The sequence below is a fragment of the Schistocerca nitens genome, chromosome 4 (assembly GCF_023898315.1).
Source record: "Schistocerca nitens isolate TAMUIC-IGC-003100 chromosome 4, iqSchNite1.1, whole genome shotgun sequence".
Classification (NCBI taxonomy): domain Eukaryota; kingdom Metazoa; phylum Arthropoda; class Insecta; order Orthoptera; family Acrididae; genus Schistocerca; species Schistocerca nitens.
This window is the reverse complement of record NC_064617.1, coordinates 811,956,761-811,976,540: the sequence shown is the minus strand read 5'-3', so window position 1 is coordinate 811,976,540 and position 19,780 is coordinate 811,956,761. Positions and strand designations below refer to the sequence as shown.

At 26.9% G+C, this 19,780-nt stretch overlaps 1 protein-coding gene across 1 annotated transcript; it reads right to left on the bottom strand.

Moving 5' to 3' along the window:
* Positions 1-15,000: 15,000 nt before the first annotated feature.
* Positions 15,001-16,494, bottom strand: LOC126252590 (matrix metalloproteinase-14-like). Its single transcript, XM_049953491.1, has 3 exons — positions 16,239-16,494; positions 15,498-16,142; positions 15,001-15,380 (listed from the first exon to the last, which is right to left on the bottom strand). Exons 1-3 carry the CDS (start codon positions 16,492-16,494, stop codon positions 15,001-15,003), a joined length of 1,281 nt encoding a protein of 426 aa, XP_049809448.1.
* Positions 16,495-19,780: the final 3,286 nt, after the last annotated feature.

Sequence of the window (19,780 nt, the reverse complement as noted above, 5' to 3'; positions counted from 1 at the left end):
TTATATAGACTTAAAAAATTCAATCTTAATATTCTCATTCTTATCACTAAAATATAAATCAATAATATGGTTATCTATAGTTGAAGAAAATTCCCAATCAGATGATGTAATTGATTCTTTAAAATTTAGAAATACCTTTTCATCATAATTATAAATAATAATTCTATAAGTCGTATACAACATATTTTCATATTTAATATAACCAATTCTAAGATTATTATGTAAATAAAAATCAATGTTGAATTGTTCAAGTTTAGATATGACTTCTATCAGCCTCATTTATTATATAAAAAATAAACAGTTTGTTTCTTAAAATATTCATAAACAACACATATTTCCTCACCATTCAGATCATATACATAATTCAAAGATTCGTCATTTAACTGATTAATGAATATAGATACATCATCATCAGGATAACAGACAGATAGAAAAAACAGAAGTGCAAACTTCTTCATTTATATATATAAAAATTATTCACGTAATTATGTTGTCCTTACTAACCCAACTATTATGTGAATTATCAAATCCTAACCATTTAACATATACTTTATCACCTTTTGTTCTTAACACCTTTTCAATAAGATATACATCTGGATATTTTGTTTTCTGTATCTCATGTTCATAGAAATTACCTTTAATATCTTTTAATTTATATGTAATTGGATCTGAATAAATAACATCTTCAATTTCAAATAATTCTGTTGACCAATTAGCTGTATATCCTTTTTCAAATATTCCTTTTAATTTACTTATTCTAACTTGATCACCAATAGAATATTTAGCTTTATATGGATATATTACAGTAGCGTTTGGTTTATAATTTTTATCATTAACATCTATTGGTTTCATATTTATTGTACTATGTTTAGTATTATTATAGTCATTTACTAGTTTTTGTAATATATCAACCCATTTATAGTTACCTTGAATATCAAATTGTTTCCACATTTTCTCTTTTAGTGTTCTATTAAATCGTTCTACAACTGATGCTTTAATTTCAGTAAATGTAGAATAGTGATTAACATTATATATTTTCATTAGTTTATTAAAATATTTATTATAAAATTCTTTTCCATTATCTGTTTGTAAATGTTTTGGTGATCTAATTTTAAATATATTATCAAATGCATTTGCTACATTTTCACCTGATTTATCCTTAATTGGAATAGCCCATGCATATTTAGAATATACATCAATAATAGTTAACATATATTTATATCCTTTATTAATTTTTGATATACCTTTTAAATTACCTGAATCCATTTCAACTAAATCAGCCTGCCATAAATCATCTATTCCAAATGATTCTACTTTTCTTCTATTATAATTTTTTCTCATTGGTTTATGTAGTTCATTTATTATATTTTCTCTACTTACAATTAAATTTTTTTTAAAAACTTACTCTTTTTTGTTTTACATACTGAACATATGCCTTCAATTCTATTACGTCCATTTTTAGTTATTGATCTATGTAGATCATGTGTATCTGTAAATGTTTTACACTTCAAACAATATATTTGATCATTCATTTATAAGGCTTAAAATTCTTCTTCATCTATTAATTCACCAAATATAATTAACTGAACATCAACTGGAACAGTTTTAACTGCATCATTTAATGTAACAGTTAGAAAATTTGATTTGTGTACAATTATTGATTGATTACCATTATTTACTTCATATAATTTATCAGCTACACTTACTGCAATATCAAAGTCATCAAATTTCAAATCTTTGTTTATATTCTTACCAACAACAACAATTCTTTTAAGTCTGAAATCATATTCAAAGTTGTGCATTTTTTGTTCATTTCCAGTCAGAAAGGTAAATTCAATTGTTTGTTTATCACAGATTTTATTTTCAAGATTTTTTATTTTATTTATGTATGGTGATAAATCTGACTTTGAGAAATAATCTGAAAAGCCTTTTCAATCTCCTTTTTTGTGAAGAAATTCTTAAAAGTGTTGTAGTTATCTTGATGAATCTGATTAATTTTTTCATTAAATTTTGTATTGGTAACATAGTTATTAAATTGTGTTAAAATAGACATGTATTCAGGTTTGGTAACATATTCTTTTTCTAAGTATCCTTTTGTAACAGCATCATAGTCATTAACTGGGTCATTTATATTTACTAACCGTTTACCTTTAAAACTAATATATTTTTTGGTAACCTCAAAAATCTCAATCAGTTCTTTTTCAAAGTCATTAATTACATTTTGAATTTTTGAATCCAATATTGAGTTTAGTTTATTAATTTGTTTGTTTTTTATATTTTCTGATTTTATTTTATTTCCAAAAATGTCCATTTATTAGATTCAAAATATCACTGAATTTATAACCATCTGATAATAGCTTTAACACAAATATACATAAATGCCCACATATTACTTCATCATAATTTTGTATTCTCATTGCATTATAGTATAATTCATTTTCACCTAAATATTTAACTAGTTGATATGGTATATTGCCACCAAATGAATCAAACACAAATTTACCATCATTATTCTTATAATAACATATCCAATGTGTACCAACATGATCAGATGTGTCTAAATTTACTATTCCACATTCATTATTTTTAGGTTTATTAGATAACTCATCTATCATAAAAACACCTTTAAAATGTTTAATTTTTAGTTTTTTAGCTATATTTTCTAAATCAAAATTACTCAATGCTTGTGGATACATTTTCATTATTTTTTGCATCGTTTTTTTAACCCTGTACCTTTTTTCTCCATTTCCATATTATGCCTCTTTAATTCAGCTAATTCAGCATCATTTTTCTTTTTATTCATAACTGAACTAGCAACAGCTGCAGCACCACCTGCTAAAGATCCCAATGCTCCTAATGCTGCAAATAGTAAAGGTAGAAAACCACCTTCATGTTGTGTTAATCCACTACCTTCTTTCTTTTTCTGTAAATATTCAATAATCTTTTTCACAACTGGAATACCTAGTGTAATAAGTAAATTACCACCAATTTTTTTATCTCTTTTTCTTTTTTGAGCATTAGTTAAAAACTGATCAATACTATTTAGTTGATCATTATTGGCTTTAATTTTAAGTGCTTTTGGTTTAATTTTTCCACTAGGTAGTAAAGTATAGTCAATACTGAATGTATTCATTTATATAGATTAAAAATCCCATCTATCTCATCAAGACATAGTCCCATTCCTGATTTTCTTTTAGTATACATTATACCTCTAACAGCAGTAGAAGCTAATTTTTCACCTAATGATGCATCTGAACTATACATTCTCTCTTTTGCTACATTTTGTAATATTTTATCAGCTATATGTCTTTTTTCTATATCTTTATTATCCCTATATGCAATATCATGCTGTTTACATGCTTCATCTAATGGATTTATACCTTTATCACCTCTAGATAACCTTTCATCTAATTTTGTACCTGGTCCACAATAATTATAACCAGGTAGATGCATTTCAAATGGTAATTTATTAATTAATGTATTTATCAAGCCTTTACCATATTTTTCATTCTTCCAAAATGTATGTGGTATATTATTCAAGAACCTAATTAAATATGGAATACCTTTTGGATCATTAATTATAAAGTCATTAAATTTATTTGTTAACATTTTAGTTATTCCTACCTTTTCATTGTAATAATTATTATTACCAGCCATTTCCACACCATGAATTACCATTAATCTATCAATTAGTTGTCTAACATCATTCATGCATATATATTCAACTGGTTTTTCACTATATTTTTTAACAAATCCTGTACCTGATTTGGTTGGGGACACATCTGAATAATCTGATGAATCTATAGTTTGTTTTCTTTTTTGGGGGAAATAAATATCAACAATTTCTTTTATCAAATTATTGTATTTAACACCTTTACTTGATTTTATTTTATTTGGATTTTTATCAGAATATAATGCATCTGATTTGTATAATATATCTGCATAATTTGATAGATCAACAGGATAAAATTCATCATTCAAATCATCCATAGAAATATGTTTTTTAGTTAAAAGGTTCATTAATCCATCTGTACCATCATATTCATGTCCACCAATGATTAGTTTATCCCCTTTGAATTCTACAGGTAATTTACCAATGTACTTAAACATTCCAACAGGTCTTAATCCAAAAACTGGATCCTCACTGTTATTGATATATTTTAACATTCTTTCACTTATATTTATAATTTTACCTTTGCTATCATCATTTTTATTAAGCATTTTTTTATTTTTTATTTCTTCATCATATTGAGTTAAAACATCTTGTATTTCAGATTCACTTAATGTAAAATCATTAATTGGTGCTATGTCATGATGGTGATGATATGGAATTATTTGTTTTTCTACCTCTCTATTTTCTTCAATAGCTTTCAGAACATTATCACCTATTTCTTCAAACCCTTGTTTTAATTGTTCTATAGCATCAATAACAGGTTGATCCTCTTTTTTATATTTTTCATATTCTGTTCTTGGTTGTTTTTTCCATGTTTTAAATTGTTCTTTTAATTTTTCTACTTTTTTTCTATTACGTTTAGCTTGTTTAACTATAGCTGAATTATATTTTGTAAACATTTATTTAGAATGAAAATGTGTTTATGTTGATGTTTGAGTTGACGTTTAACGTTTATGTTAACGTTTATGTTTATGTTTAACATTTATGTTTATGTTAACATTTATGTTTATGTTTATGTTTACGTTTATGTTCTTATGAAATGTTGTATTTTATTTCTATATTTTCCATCATTACATTTCCTTGCAATATCTATTGTTATAAAACCAAATTCATCATTCCAACATTTACTACATATTTCTTTAAATTCGTTAAATTTTAAATCACCACCAACAAATTCATTATAAACATGATGTAGATTTGTATCATCCTGTCTAAATATATTTAAGAAATTCAGATTATCTCTGACTAACTGTTTAGGTATTTTTGAGTATGTTTGAGCTAAATAAAAACAATCAATTCCTTTATGTCTACCTCTAGTAAAATATACTCTTACTATATCTTGATTTTCTAGGATAAAATCATCAAATATTACAATTGAATTATCATCACAATCATCTAATGGTACAATGTCATCATTGCTACTAATAAATGATGCTAATGAATCACCTGTTATATCTTTAATTTTATTACATTTTTTAATTAGTTGTTGATATTTTGATTGATCTAAGCTTTTAGAATAAATATATACATGGTTTATTTTATCCCAATTTAACCAACCTGGTGCTAATAAATAGTTATCAATCATTAATGTTGTTTTACCACATCCACTAGGTCCAATTATAGCACATCTAATTGAATTAGGTAACAGTTTACCATGCTTATTTTTTACCTTTTTCTCTGGTATTCTAATTTTTGGTTCCCAATCAATTTTGTTCATTTAATTAATAATAAATGAGTAGATTATTTCAATTGAGTGGTAATTCATCAGTACTTAAAAAAAGATTAAATGTACCTATTAGAGATAACTTTGATAGTGTAGCATTAGTTGGTTTTTATACAACATTTTTAACACCTAATATAACATCTAAAAATAATAAATTATATTGTGATGGTGAAACAATTGTATTTCCTATTGGTCAATATAATTTAAAAAATATAGAAAAATTTATTCATACAAAAACCCCTAATATAAATATTAAAGCAGATGAAATTTTAAATAGAGTTGTTATTGAGAGTGATAAAAAAAATATATATGGATATACAAAAAGAAGATAATATAGCACCTCTGTTAGGTTTTAGTAATCAAACAATTAATCCAAAACAAAGAACTGTTGCTAATGATGTACCTAAAATTATACCATTTGAATTAATTAATTTTAATTTTAATTTAGCTGATGGTATGTATATAAAGCATAATGATCATTTTCATAGAGAAACTAATATTATTGCTTCTTTTAAACCAAATGTTGAATTTGGTGCACCAATAATATATGAACCATCTCATCCATTATTTGTTCCTATTCATGATAAAATATATGATTTAGAAGTAACTATAACTGATGACAATGATAATTTAATTGATTTCAATGGGGCACAAATAACAGTTGTATTGGAGATGAAATGACACATTTTTCTTCTTAATAAATGAACAAGATTGAAAGCTATCAATTTCAATCATTTCCAGTGAATGAGAAAACAAAAAATAACCTAAATATTCCCAATAAGGATACAGAAATTAATATACATGTTGGTGATGGATGGTTGCATCCTAATATGTCTCAATTGTACATGAATTTTAGTATTATTAAAAATGATGGAACTGATTATCCAACATATGATGGAAAATCCAATAAGAAGCTAATTGATAACTATGTAGCAAAACTATTTGACTTTATAACCATAAGAAAGGGTAATCATGTTTTATCTAGAATTGAACATCCATTTATTTCATCATCAGTTTTGTTACATTTAACATCATGTGTTACTGATAAAATAAGTATGGAAGGACATTTAGTTAACAATGGAAAATTAAGAAAGAAGAAAAATGAAGTATTATATCCATTGGAAATGTTAGGTGGATTTTTTAATGATTACCAAGAAATGATGTTTGAAGGTGATCTTACTGTATGTTTCACATGGTCATCAAGTGCAAATGATTGTATTTTGAGATGGGCTGATTATAATAATGCTGGAGTTGAAATTAAAGATATGGAAATTCGTGTACCCGTTGTTAAATTTGAACCTAATTATGAACTTGAACTACGAGAAAATATACTGAAAAATCCAAAAATACCAATATCATTTTATGAATTACAAACTGTAGAAGTAGCTGGATTAAATGGTAAGGAAAAATTCGAATTAGACATCACAAATAATTATAACTCAATGGAATTTGATATGCCTTACTTTATATTTGTTGTATTTCAAACTAATCGTAAAAATAATCAATTGCTTGATTCATCATTATATGATCATGTTATGTTACAAAACCTGTATCTGAAAAATGGGAGAAATGAATTATTTCCTCAAGAAATGTGGAATTTAGATCCACCATACGATTATTTGAAAGCTTATGATTCATTTCGTGATTTTAAAAGGTTAAAACAAAATGGAGATGGAAATGTTGATGTTAATCCATATAATTATATAACAAATTATCCTATTTATGTAATTAATATGGCACATAGAAAAAATACAGTTGTTACACAAAAAACAACTATGAAGTTATGTGCTACTTTTAAGGATAAAATACCTGATAATACACTAGCCTACATAGTCATGTATGGAAAGAAAAATCTCACTTATGATGCACAACACAGAATACTGACAGAGAACTTTTAATCCCATATATCAATATCTTCATCTTCATCTTCTTGTTTCTTATACTCATTTTCTTCATGTTTCTTTTTCTCATTTAAAAATTGTTCCCATATACTAATATTACGTTTTGTGTTTTGTATTTTTATTTGATGTTCAATATTTAATAGTTCAGCTATTTTTGCAATTATATATTTGTATGGTAATGCCTTACCTTTGTAAAAGTGATTAAACATCTCAAATAATTCTATAATACGATCCTTTTCATTACCAGTAAACATGTCCACTATTGCACCATTTTCTATAGTTACACGTAAGTTCATTAAATGTTTATTAAAATATTTAAATCTATATTTTTTATTATTATGAACACTTACTTTATCAGGATTACAGATATAACATCTTGTACCAACAATATTCCATTGTGAACAATTTTGACAATATTCAGGTGCATAATATTCAGATGGATAATGTATATCATCAGGTATATCAATTTGAACTGCTTTTTCGAATTGTTGAACTAGTCTACTATCATCATTTTGTATTTCATTTTGAATGTTACTAGTGTTCTTTGAATAATATCTATTTTTTCTAACTTGATTTATACATTTCTTACATATAGATCTTGGTTTACCTAATTTCATTCCATATTCTGATATATCTTTTATCATCTCACATTTAGTACATTTTTGTACTGTTTCATTTTGAATGTTACTGGTTTTCTTTGGCTGATATCTGTTTTTTCTATCTTGATTTATACATTTCTTACATATTGACCTTGGTTTACCTAATTTAAGTCCATATGCAGATATATCTTTTACCATATCACATTTGGTACACTTCTTTGATATGTTGTCCATTTATTATATAAAAAAATGTAAGTATTTGTTGTCCACTATTTGTTGTCTATGTTTTATATATGAAAATATATTGTATATTATTGTTTCATCATCATTCATTGTATATATGTATTTACTATATAAACATCATTATTAGCAATTGTATATAAGTAAATATTTAGAATAACCAACACCATCTATAATTGTATATATTTTTATTATTCAACACCATTATAAATGTTGTATATTTGTATATAGTACTATCTAAAAGAGACACTTTATGCATTTCCCTAATTTTGTGGTTGTATCATTGTAAAAATATGAACAATAGCTGATTTCGATGTAAAATGGTCTAAAAATAGCATAAAAATGGCTTTAAATAGCTGATTTCGGTAATTGGGGTAGAACATACATTTCCTATCTACTATACGATCGTAGAGATGCTGGATGTAGTCCTGTGGAACGGCTTGCCATGCCATTTCCACCTGGCGCCTCAGTTGGACCAGCGTTCGTGCTGGACGTGCAGACCGCGTGAGACGACGCTTCATCCAGTCCCAAACATGCTCAATGGAGGACAGATCCGGAGATCTTGCTGGCCAGGGTAGTTGACTTACACCTTCTAGAGCACGTTGGGTGGCACGGGATACATGCGGACGTGCATTGTCCTGTTGGAACAGCAAGTTCCCTTGCCGGTCTAGGAATGGTAGAACGATGGGTTCGATGACGGTTTGGATGTACCGTGCACTATTCAGTGTCCCCTCGACGATCACCAGTGGTGTACGGCCAGTGTAGGAGATCGCTCCCTACACCATGATGCCGGGTGTTGGCCCTGTGTGCCTCGTTCGTATGCAGTCCTGATTGTGGCGCTCACCTGCACGGCGCCAAACACGCATACGACCATCATTGGCACCAAGGCAGAAGCGACTCTCATCGCTGAAGACGACACGTCTCCATTCGTCCCTCCATTCACGCCTGTCGCGACACCACTGGAGGCGGGCTGCACGATGTTGGGGCGTGAGCGGAAGACGGCCTAACAGTGTGCGGGACCGTAGCCCAGCTTCATTGAGACGGTTTCGAATGGTCCTCGCCGATACCCCAGGAGCAACAGTGTCCCTAATTTGCTGGGAAGTGGCGGTGCGGTCCCCTACGGCACTGCGTAGGATCCTACGGTCTTGGCGTGCATCCGTGCGTCGCTGCGGTCCGGTCCCAGGTCGACGGGCACGTGCACCTTCCGCCGACCACTGGCAACAACATCGATGTACTGTGGAGACCTCACGCCCCACGTGTTGAGCAATTCGGCGGTACGTCCACCCGGCCTCCCGCATGCCCACTATACGCCCTCGCTCAAAGTTCGTCAACTGCACATACGGTTCACGTCCACGCTGTCGCGGCATGCTACCAGTGTTAAAGACTGCGATGGAGCTCCGTTATGCCACGGCAAACTGGTTGACACTGACGGCGGCGGTGCACAAACGCTGCGCAGCTAGCGCCATTCGACGGCCAACACCGCGGTTCCTGGTGTGTCCGCTGTGCCGTGCGTGTGATCATTGCTTGTACAGCCCTCTCGCAGTGTCCGGAGCAAGTATGGTGGGTCTGACACATGTATGTTCTACCCCAATTACCGAAATCAGCTATTTAAAGCCATTTTTATGCTATTTTTAGACCATTTTACATCGAAATCAGCTATTGTTCATATTTTTACAATGATACAACCACAAAATTAGGGAAATGCATAAAGTGTCTCTTTTAGATAGTACTATATACAAATATACAACATTTATAATGGTGTTGAATAATAAAAATATATACAATTATAGATGGTGTTGGTTATTCTAAATATTTACTTATATACAATTACAAATAAATATGTTTACATAATATATACATAATATATACAATATTTACAATAAACTATAATGTCCAAGTGGTAATGTATTTATTCCATCATAGGAAATGTATGTTCTACCCCAATTACCGAAATCAGCTATTTAAAGCCATTTTTATGCTATTTTTAGACCATTTTACATCGAAATCAGCTATTGTTCATATTTTTACAATGATACAACCACAAAATTAGGGAAATGCATAAAGTGTCTCTTTTAGATAGTACTATATACAAATATACAACATTTATAATGGTGTTGAATAATAAAAATATATACAATTATAGATGGTGTTGGTTATTCTAAATATTTACTTATATACAATTACAAATAAATATGTTTACATAATATATACATAATATATACAATATTTACAATAAACTATAATGTCCAAGTGGTAATGTATTTATTCCATCATTCAGAATGTGTCTTTTATCATCATTTGCACTTAGTGCTATTTTATTTAATTTTACTGTATATATTTCATGTTTATAGCTTCTAATTAAATTCATTGATCTATATAACTCACTATTATTCAATAAGCAGTCTTTATAGTCAGCCATTGATATTTTATTCATTACTACTGATTTCTTAACACCTTTAGATTTTTTATTTTCTTTTTCACCAACACAATATGCATACATTTTAGCTCTCAAACCAACAAATTCAGTCATTATTTTACCATTACATTCATCTTTCATTTTACCTAATACCTTTTTGTTCATTTGTGGTATATTGTACACATTATTTGTTGCATAATCACTTGTATCAAAATGTTCAATCATATTTTTCATATCTTTATAAAAGTCATCTGTTTTTATATTGTATATATAACTATCGGTATCTTGATAACATAACTCAATATTTGTACCATATTTAGGTTTCATTACATCATAATGAAAACTATACATTAATTCTTTTGATAAATCTAATATACTCATTCCAATATAAATTGGTTTATTAAATTTAATTTCAGTTTTATTCATATGAATAGCTACCAGATTTTCATTAAATATTGTTCTATGTTTGAAATTTGGTTTAGCTATTAATTTATCACATTTTTTACCATCTGATACTAATTTTATATTAACTCTGTTTCTTATATTTTCCATTGTTTTTCCAAACACACTATTATTCATTAGTTTAAAAAAATCTTTTTCAAAATCATTTTTAGCTTTTGTTCTCATTTCTGTATTTAAGTCAATGTACTTTTTCAACCAATCACTTTGTCTGAATTTTAGTGCACGATGTATTTTTGTTAATTTCAATCCTAATTTTATACATTGTTTTAGGTTTCTATAATGTACAACATATTTATATTTATTGTTTAATGTTGTTAATAATTTATGTCCATTTTCTGGTGCTAATGGTAAATCTTTATGTTCGTCATGTAATTCAATTGGATATTGTAAATCAACTTCTAATATATATCCATATTCAGATTTATCTGGAATGTTCATTACATCAATATTTAAATTATTTTCCCATTCAAATCCACCATATGGTAAATATTGTGACATTGCATATCCATATAAATTATTAGCATCTAAATACATTAAATAATTTGATTCTTTATTTTTATTGTAATCTTTCATGTATTTATTATTTGCTTTAACATATCTTTTACAACATTGTGCTATACCACCTCTAATACCTTTTTCAACCATTAATATCATATCATAATCATGTAATAATTCAAGTGGTTGTTTAGTCATTTTTAACATTGCATCCCAAGATAAACCAGGTGCTGTATAATACCATGCTGGATCTAAATCATATGATTTCATACATGTGTCTCTAAAGTTCTCAAATACATCAGCTAATAATAACACATTTGTTTTCAAATATAAATCATGGTATTCACCCATATTTTTTATATTAAATTTATTCCATACTAATTGTGCATGCTCATAATCATCATCACTTATATTACATTCATTGATCTTACTATAGAATTCATTTTTAGGTGGTAATTGTGTTTCATTAAATCTATTCCAATTATCCATATAATCATATGGGTACACACCTTTTCTAATAACTAGATCTACTTTATCTTTTTGAGAGAATAATTCAATATTTTTCATTTTATCTTTTGATAAATTAGATGATAGTTTATCTAATGATGATGCCATGAATCTAAATGTATCAATAAATCTCATTTTTAAGTTATTTGTTTGTTTACCAAAACTTATATATTTTTCTTCATTATTTGGTATCAATTCTATTTCCTTATCATCATAACCAAGTTATTTAATAAACAAATGTGAATCATAACCAGTTAGATTGTGTAAGAATATAGGCACAAATGTTGGTTGTTGAAGTTTAAGATTACATTCATTACATAATGGTGCTATATAATTACCAGTTAAATGATCATGATGATGTACTTTTTTATTATTTGGTGTATATGGTGATTCACATAATGTACATCTTTTAGATAGGTTATGTATTTTTATTTGATCATGTGTTAACTGTTTCATTGGTTCTATTTGTGAATATATGTGTCCTATTTCTTCAACTTCATTTTTAATCATCTCAATAAATTTAGTTTTAGCATTTGGTCCTCTATAAACAACAGGATCTTTATAATGATTATGAATGTATTTCACATAGTAACAAAATCCAGATGGTTCATGTTTTTGATATTTCATTGTGTACGATTCATTTGGATTTGGTTCACATGTGTCCATTTTCAATAATAAGCTTTCAAAATCCGCATATATGACAAATGGAACAGGCATTGTATGTTTATAATTCTTAAATGTTATGTATTCACCTTCATTTGGTACTCTAATTTTAACTGATTCATTTTTAGAACAATCTTCTTTATGTACATTTAGTTTACTTTCTGAATTAAAGTGTTGTAGGCACATTTTACATAGATGAATATTTTCAGTATGTTTTGTACACTGAGATCTAATTAATCGAGATAGATTTTTAATCCAACAATAATGTGAATTATTATTATTTTTCATGTATAATAAATCAATATGTGTTGATTTTTCATCTTTAGTTATCTTTAATGGATATATTTCATATTTTTCATCATATGCATACACATTAATCGATATATTAAGTTTACATTCATATTTAGGTATATTATCAATTTTAACTGGATATTCAATCTGACCAATTTTAGTTTCTAATTGTTTGACACATTCTACATAGTTACTACTTCTGTCTGGGTTTTTACATTTTGTAGGGTCAACTGGATTTAATGCTGATGCTATTGACCACAAGAAACATTTTTCATCATTATTCTTAACATTTATACATGCTTTTTTATCTTTTATTGTTTTTAGTAGTTCAATATATGATGAACCATTAAGTGGTGTATATTTGTTAATTCCTAATTGTAAACCAATTACACTATTTAACATCCAGCCTGATCCTCTATCTTGAAAATTTTGCATGTGTGTTAATATTTGTTGTTTACCTTTTGTATAAAATTTATTTAGATCTTTTTCATTTGTGATTTTATAGTTGTATGTTGAGAATCTAAATTCTTTTATTTCATTAGTAGTATTCAATTTGAATTCACAGTACAATATTAGATTAACTTTTAATCCATTGTATATTTTAAGATTATCTTTTATTAACAGACATACAATAGGTTTTGCTGATGTCATAATGTGTTGTGGATCTTTAATTTTTAAGTTGTTTTCAATATTGTATGTTTGTAATCTATTTTGAAATGCTTTTTCAATTGAATGATAAACATGAATTTTTCGTTCATTAGGATGTTCAAATATATCTGTAGCAAATGGAAATAGTGTTTGAGTATTTTGAATCAACTGTAACAAATCACTTTTACATAATTTAGAATATCCACTAAGATTTAAATGTTTAGCTAATGTTTTAAGTTCATTAACATTCATTTTTGATGGATCTTTATCTTCTATATTAGCAATAGATACATTTTTAGGTGTTCTTTTTCTTTTATTAGATTCCTTACCAATATCAATTGTATGTGGAAATAATAAATCCATTAATTCACTTTTACGCATTTTAGAGTAACCTTTAATCTTTATGCTTTTAGCTATTGCTCTAAGTTCATTCATCTTCATCTCCATTATGATAGCTCTATTTATTAAGGAAGAAAACTATTATTTTTGTTGTCTGTATTTGTTGTCTATTTACTTATGTAATTATTATTCAGAATATTTGATAACTGTATTTTTACAAATAGATACAGATATATCTATTTATTAGGGATAAAAAGTAAACTAATTGTTGTCTGTATGTGTTGTCTCTTTTGTGTTTTTTTATATTACATAACTGATATTTATTAGCCTTATTTTGATAACTAGATACAGTTAGATGTATCTATTTACTTACATAATAATTATTCAGAATATTATACTCTATACAACATATGGTTATATAATTTGATAAAAAATATATTATAAGAATTAGTAGATATTTATAGATTCTTTTTCTTTTATAAGATCAGAATGAATTAATGATTTTTCATGCTGTTTAAGTTTACATCTAGCTACAATTCTACCACATTCACATGCTACCTTTTCAAATAATTTTTCTTTGTTTGCTTCATAATATCTTTTAGTATAATAACATGCACACTGGTTACATACTCTACGGTGTCCATCTTTTACAAATTTATCAAAATGAAATTCATTAATATTTTTATCTTCTTTACATCTACAACATTTCTTAGTTGTATCCATTTATTACACTTAAAAACTCTAATTTATTGTTGTCTAAATTCTAATACATGTACCTTTTTATCTGATCTATCCATCATTCCTTTATATACAATATTACAACCAATTATAGCTGTACAATCATCCCAACCAATCATTTTTGCATATCTATCTGGTAGTATTATATTAAATTCATTATTAAGTTCAATAAATGTTTTAAAACCTAATTTAGTATTTTTGATTTCTACATTTGTAATATGATACACTTTATCCACTTCAATGTCACATAATTTCACCAATGGTGTATTTTTATTAACACTATTAAGTCTAGTTAATAGTTCCATTTATATAGAAGAAAAATGTTTTAATTGTTGGATTGTATTGTTTGGTACAATTATTAGTTCTGATATTAACGAAGATGATTTAATACAATCTATACCAAATAGTGATAAATCAAATATACCATACTTTACTACTTTTTTGGTGAATTCATTATATTCATAAAAGGCATCATCTCTAAAAAAGTACAACATACCATTAATGTACCTAAATACTGAATTTATACCAGTTGGTAATCCAGAATATTCTCTACTTATAATACCACGTACTTTATATTTAAAATTACATTCATCTATTTCAGCATAGAAAAAGTCATTAAAGAAAATAAATGTTCTACCAGAATAAGTGTTCACTATGCCATTTAATTTGAAATTATTGCCTAAACCTGTACTAGATAGTGGTTTTGGATATCATGATATCAATTGTAATGTATGTAAATGTATCATATATATCATATTATTGGAAAATATAACAAGTTCACCACTTGGTCTCTGATATATACCATCTATACGGTTTACTTCATTTGGTAAAAATGTTAACCAATCAGTTATTAATTGTGATTGTGGTATTGTATTTTGAATTATCCACGCCCATTTCTGATAAAAAACATATAAAATCCCATTCATTATTAATATGTGATCAATATGTTTAGTTTGACATAATGATATAGGTTCTGATTGTATAGGTGGTGAAATTGGTTTAATTGGTAATTGTGTTGGTTGTGTTGATTGTTTACCATATAAACTTTGAATAGCATCAATATCATCTTGAGATAATTCTAAATGCGATCCATTATAGTATGCATACATTATTGAACCATAATCATCTGAGTGACGTAGACCTAATGAATGACCAATCTCATGTATTAATACTTCAAATAGATTTGTTTGTCCTTTTGGTGTATTAGTATTCATCTCTAAATACCATATTTCATCATCATCCATATGTATTTCTACAGGATTATTATTAATATCTGGAAAAAATGCATGACCTAAAACATTACCTTTACCATCTAAATCCTTTGAACAATGGATAGCTTTATCAATTTCAAATTTATGTTTATGTCTTTTATTTGTAATTAAGATATCAGGATTATTGCTATCATGTTTAAACTGAATATCTATTTTATCTTGCCATATTTTAAATGCTGCATCAGTTAATTGTAATACTTTTTTAGTAGCACCTTTATAATGCCATTTGATATGTTGCTTATTGCATTTATACAAACTAGTTCAATAGCTACCAAATTCATCTTTTACACCACATCTAGGCATGTTCATAAAATTTAAAGTATCATCACTTAATTCACCACTTATTTCAAGATTATATGTTAACTGAAATAACATTAATGCTTCTCTAAATGTATCATCACTAACATGAGTATTATCATTAACATTTGTAATATCTAAATATCCATAATCACTTAAATACTTTATTGCTTTACTCTTATCATTGGCATATATAATTTTAAACAACAATAAGAGTATTATTGTTTTCATTTATATAGACTTAAAAAATTCAATCTTAATATTCTCATTCTTATCACTAAAATATAAATCAATAATATGGTTATCTATAGTTGAAGAAAATTCCCAATCAGATGATGTAATTGATTCTTTAAAATTTAGAAATACCTTTTCATCATAATTATAAATAATAATTCTATAAGTCGTATACAACATATTTTCATATTTAATATAACCAATTCTAAGATTATTATGTAAATAAAAATCAATGTTGAATTGTTCAAGTTTAGATATGACTTCTATCAGCCTCATTTATTATATAAAAAATAAACAGTTTGTTTCTTAAAATATTCATAAACAACACATATTTCCTCACCATTCAGATCATATACATAATTCAAAGATTCGTCATTTAACTGATTAATGAATATAGATACATCATCATCAGGATAACAGACAGATAGAAAAAACAGAAGTGCAAACTTCTTCATTTATATATATAAAAATTATTCACGTAATTATGTTGTCCTTACTAACCCAACTATTATGTGAATTATCAAATCCTAACCATTTAACATATACTTTATCACCTTTTGTTCTTAACACCTTTTCAATAAGATATACATCTGGATATTTTGTTTTCTGTATCTCATGTTCATAGAAATTACCTTTAATATCTTTTAATTTATATGTAATTGGATCTGAATAAATAACATCTTCAATTTCAAATAATTCTGTTGACCAATTAGCTGTATATCCTTTTTCAAATATTCCTTTTAATTTACTTATTCTAACTTGATCACCAATAGAATATTTAGCTTTATATGGATATATTACAGTAGCGTTTGGTTTATAATTTTTATCATTAACATCTATTGGTTTCATATTTATTGTACTATGTTTAGTATTATTATAGTCATTTACTAGTTTTTGTAATATATCAACCCATTTATAGTTACCTTGAATATCAAATTGTTTCCACATTTTCTCTTTTAGTGTTCTATTAAATCGTTCTACAACTGATGCTTTAATTTCAGTAAATGTAGAATAGTGATTAACATTATATATTTTCATTAGTTTATTAAAATATTTATTATAAAATTCTTTTCCATTATCTGTTTGTAAATGTTTTGGTGATCTAATTTTAAATATATTATCAAATGCATTTGCTACATTTTCACCTGATTTATCCTTAATTGGAATAGCCCATGCATATTTAGAATATACATCAATAATAGTTAACATATATTTATATCCTTTATTAATTTTTGATATACCTTTTAAATTACCTGAATCCATTTCAACTAAATCAGCCTGCCATAAATCATCTATTCCAAATGATTCTACTTTTCTTCTATTATAATTTTTTCTCATTGGTTTATGTAGTTCATTTATTATATTTTCTCTACTTACAATTAAATTTTTTTTAAAAACTTACTCTTTTTTGTTTTACATACTGAACATATGCCTTCAATTCTATTACGTCCATTTTTAGTTATTGATCTATGTAGATCATGTGTATCTGTAAATGTTTTACACTTCAAACAATATATTTGATCATTCATTTATAAGGCTTAAAATTCTTCTTCATCTATTAATTCACCAAATATAATTAACTGAACATCAACTGGAACAGTTTTAACTGCATCATTTAATGTAACAGTTAGAAAATTTGATTTGTGTACAATTATTGATTGATTACCATTATTTACTTCATATAATTTATCAGCTACACTTACTGCAATATCAAAGTCATCAAATTTCAAATCTTTGTTTATATTCTTACCAACAACAACAATTCTTTTAAGTCTGAAATCATATTCAAAGTTGTGCATTTTTTGTTCATTTCCAGTCAGAAAGGTAAATTCAATTGTTTGTTTATCACAGATTTTATTTTCAAGATTTTTTATTTTATTTATGTATGGTGATAAATCTGACTTTGAGAAATAATCTGAAAAAGCCTTTTCAATCTCCTTTTTTGTGAAGAAATTCTTAAAAGTGTTGTAGTTATCTTGATGAATCTGATTAATTTTTTCATTAAATTTTGTATTGGTAACATAGTTATTAAATTGTGTTAAAATAGACATGTATTCAGGTTTGGTAACATATTCTTTTTCTAAGTATCCTTTTGTAACAGCATCATAGTCATTAACTGGGTCATTTATATTTACTAACCGTTTACCTTTAAAACTAATATATTTTTTGGTAACCTCAAAAATCTCAATCAGTTCTTTTTCAAAGTCATTAATTACATTTTGAATTTTTGAATCCAATATTGAGTTTAGTTTATTAATTTGTTTGTTTTTTATATTTTCTGATTTTATTTTATTTCCAAAAATGTCCATTTATTAGATTCAAAATATCACTGAATTTATAACCATCTGATAATAGCTTTAACACAAATATACATAAATGCCCACATATTACTTCATCATAATTTTGTATTCTCATTGCATTATAGTATAATTCATTTTCACCTAAATATTTAACTAGTTGATATGGTATATTGCCACCAAATGAATCAAACACAAATTTACCATCATTATTCTTATAATAACATATCCAATGTGTACCAACATGATCAGATGTGTCTAAATTTACTATTCCACATTCATTATTTTTAGGTTTATTAGATAACTCATCTATCATAAAAACACCTTTAAAATGTTTAATTTTTAGTTTTTTAGCTATATTTTCTAAATCAAAATTACTCAATGCTTGTGGATACATTTTCATTATTTTTTGCATCGTTTTTTTAACCCTGTACCTTTTTTCTCCATTTCCATATTATGCCTCTTTAATTCAGCTAATTCAGCATCATTTTTCTTTTTATTCATAACTGAACTAGCAACAGCTGCAGCACCACCTGCTAAAGATCCCAATGCTCCTAATGCTGCAAATAGTAAAGGTAGAAAACCACCTTCATGTTGTGTTAATCCACTACCTTCTTTCTTTTTCTGTAAATATTCAATAATCTTTTTCACAACTGGAATACCTAGTGTAATAAGTAAATTACCACCAATTTTTTTATCTCTTTTTCTTTTTTGAGCATTAGTTAAAAACTGATCAATACTATTTAGTTGATCATTATTGGCTTTAATTTTAAGTGCTTTTGGTTTAATTTTTCCACTAGGTAGTAAAGTATAGTCAATACTGAATGTATTCATTTATATAGATTAAAAATCCCATCTATCTCATCAAGACATAGTCCCATTCCTGATTTTCTTTTAGTATACATTATACCTCTAACAGCAGTAGAAGCTAATTTTTCACCTAATGATGCATCTGAACTATACATTCTCTCTTTTGCTACATTTTG

Coding starts and splice junctions, on each gene's coding strand:
- LOC126252590 (XM_049953491.1), bottom strand. CDS start 16,494: ATGAAAACAATAATACTCTTATTGTTGTTTAAAATTATATATGCCAAT. Junction 16,143..16,238: donor TGGTGTAAAAGATGAATTTG/GTAGCTATTGAA, acceptor TAACTGATGCAG/CATTTAAAATATGGCAAGAT. Junction 15,381..15,497: donor TGAAGTAAACCGTATAGATG/GTATATATCAGA, acceptor TATCTAGTACAG/GTTTAGGCAATAATTTCAAA.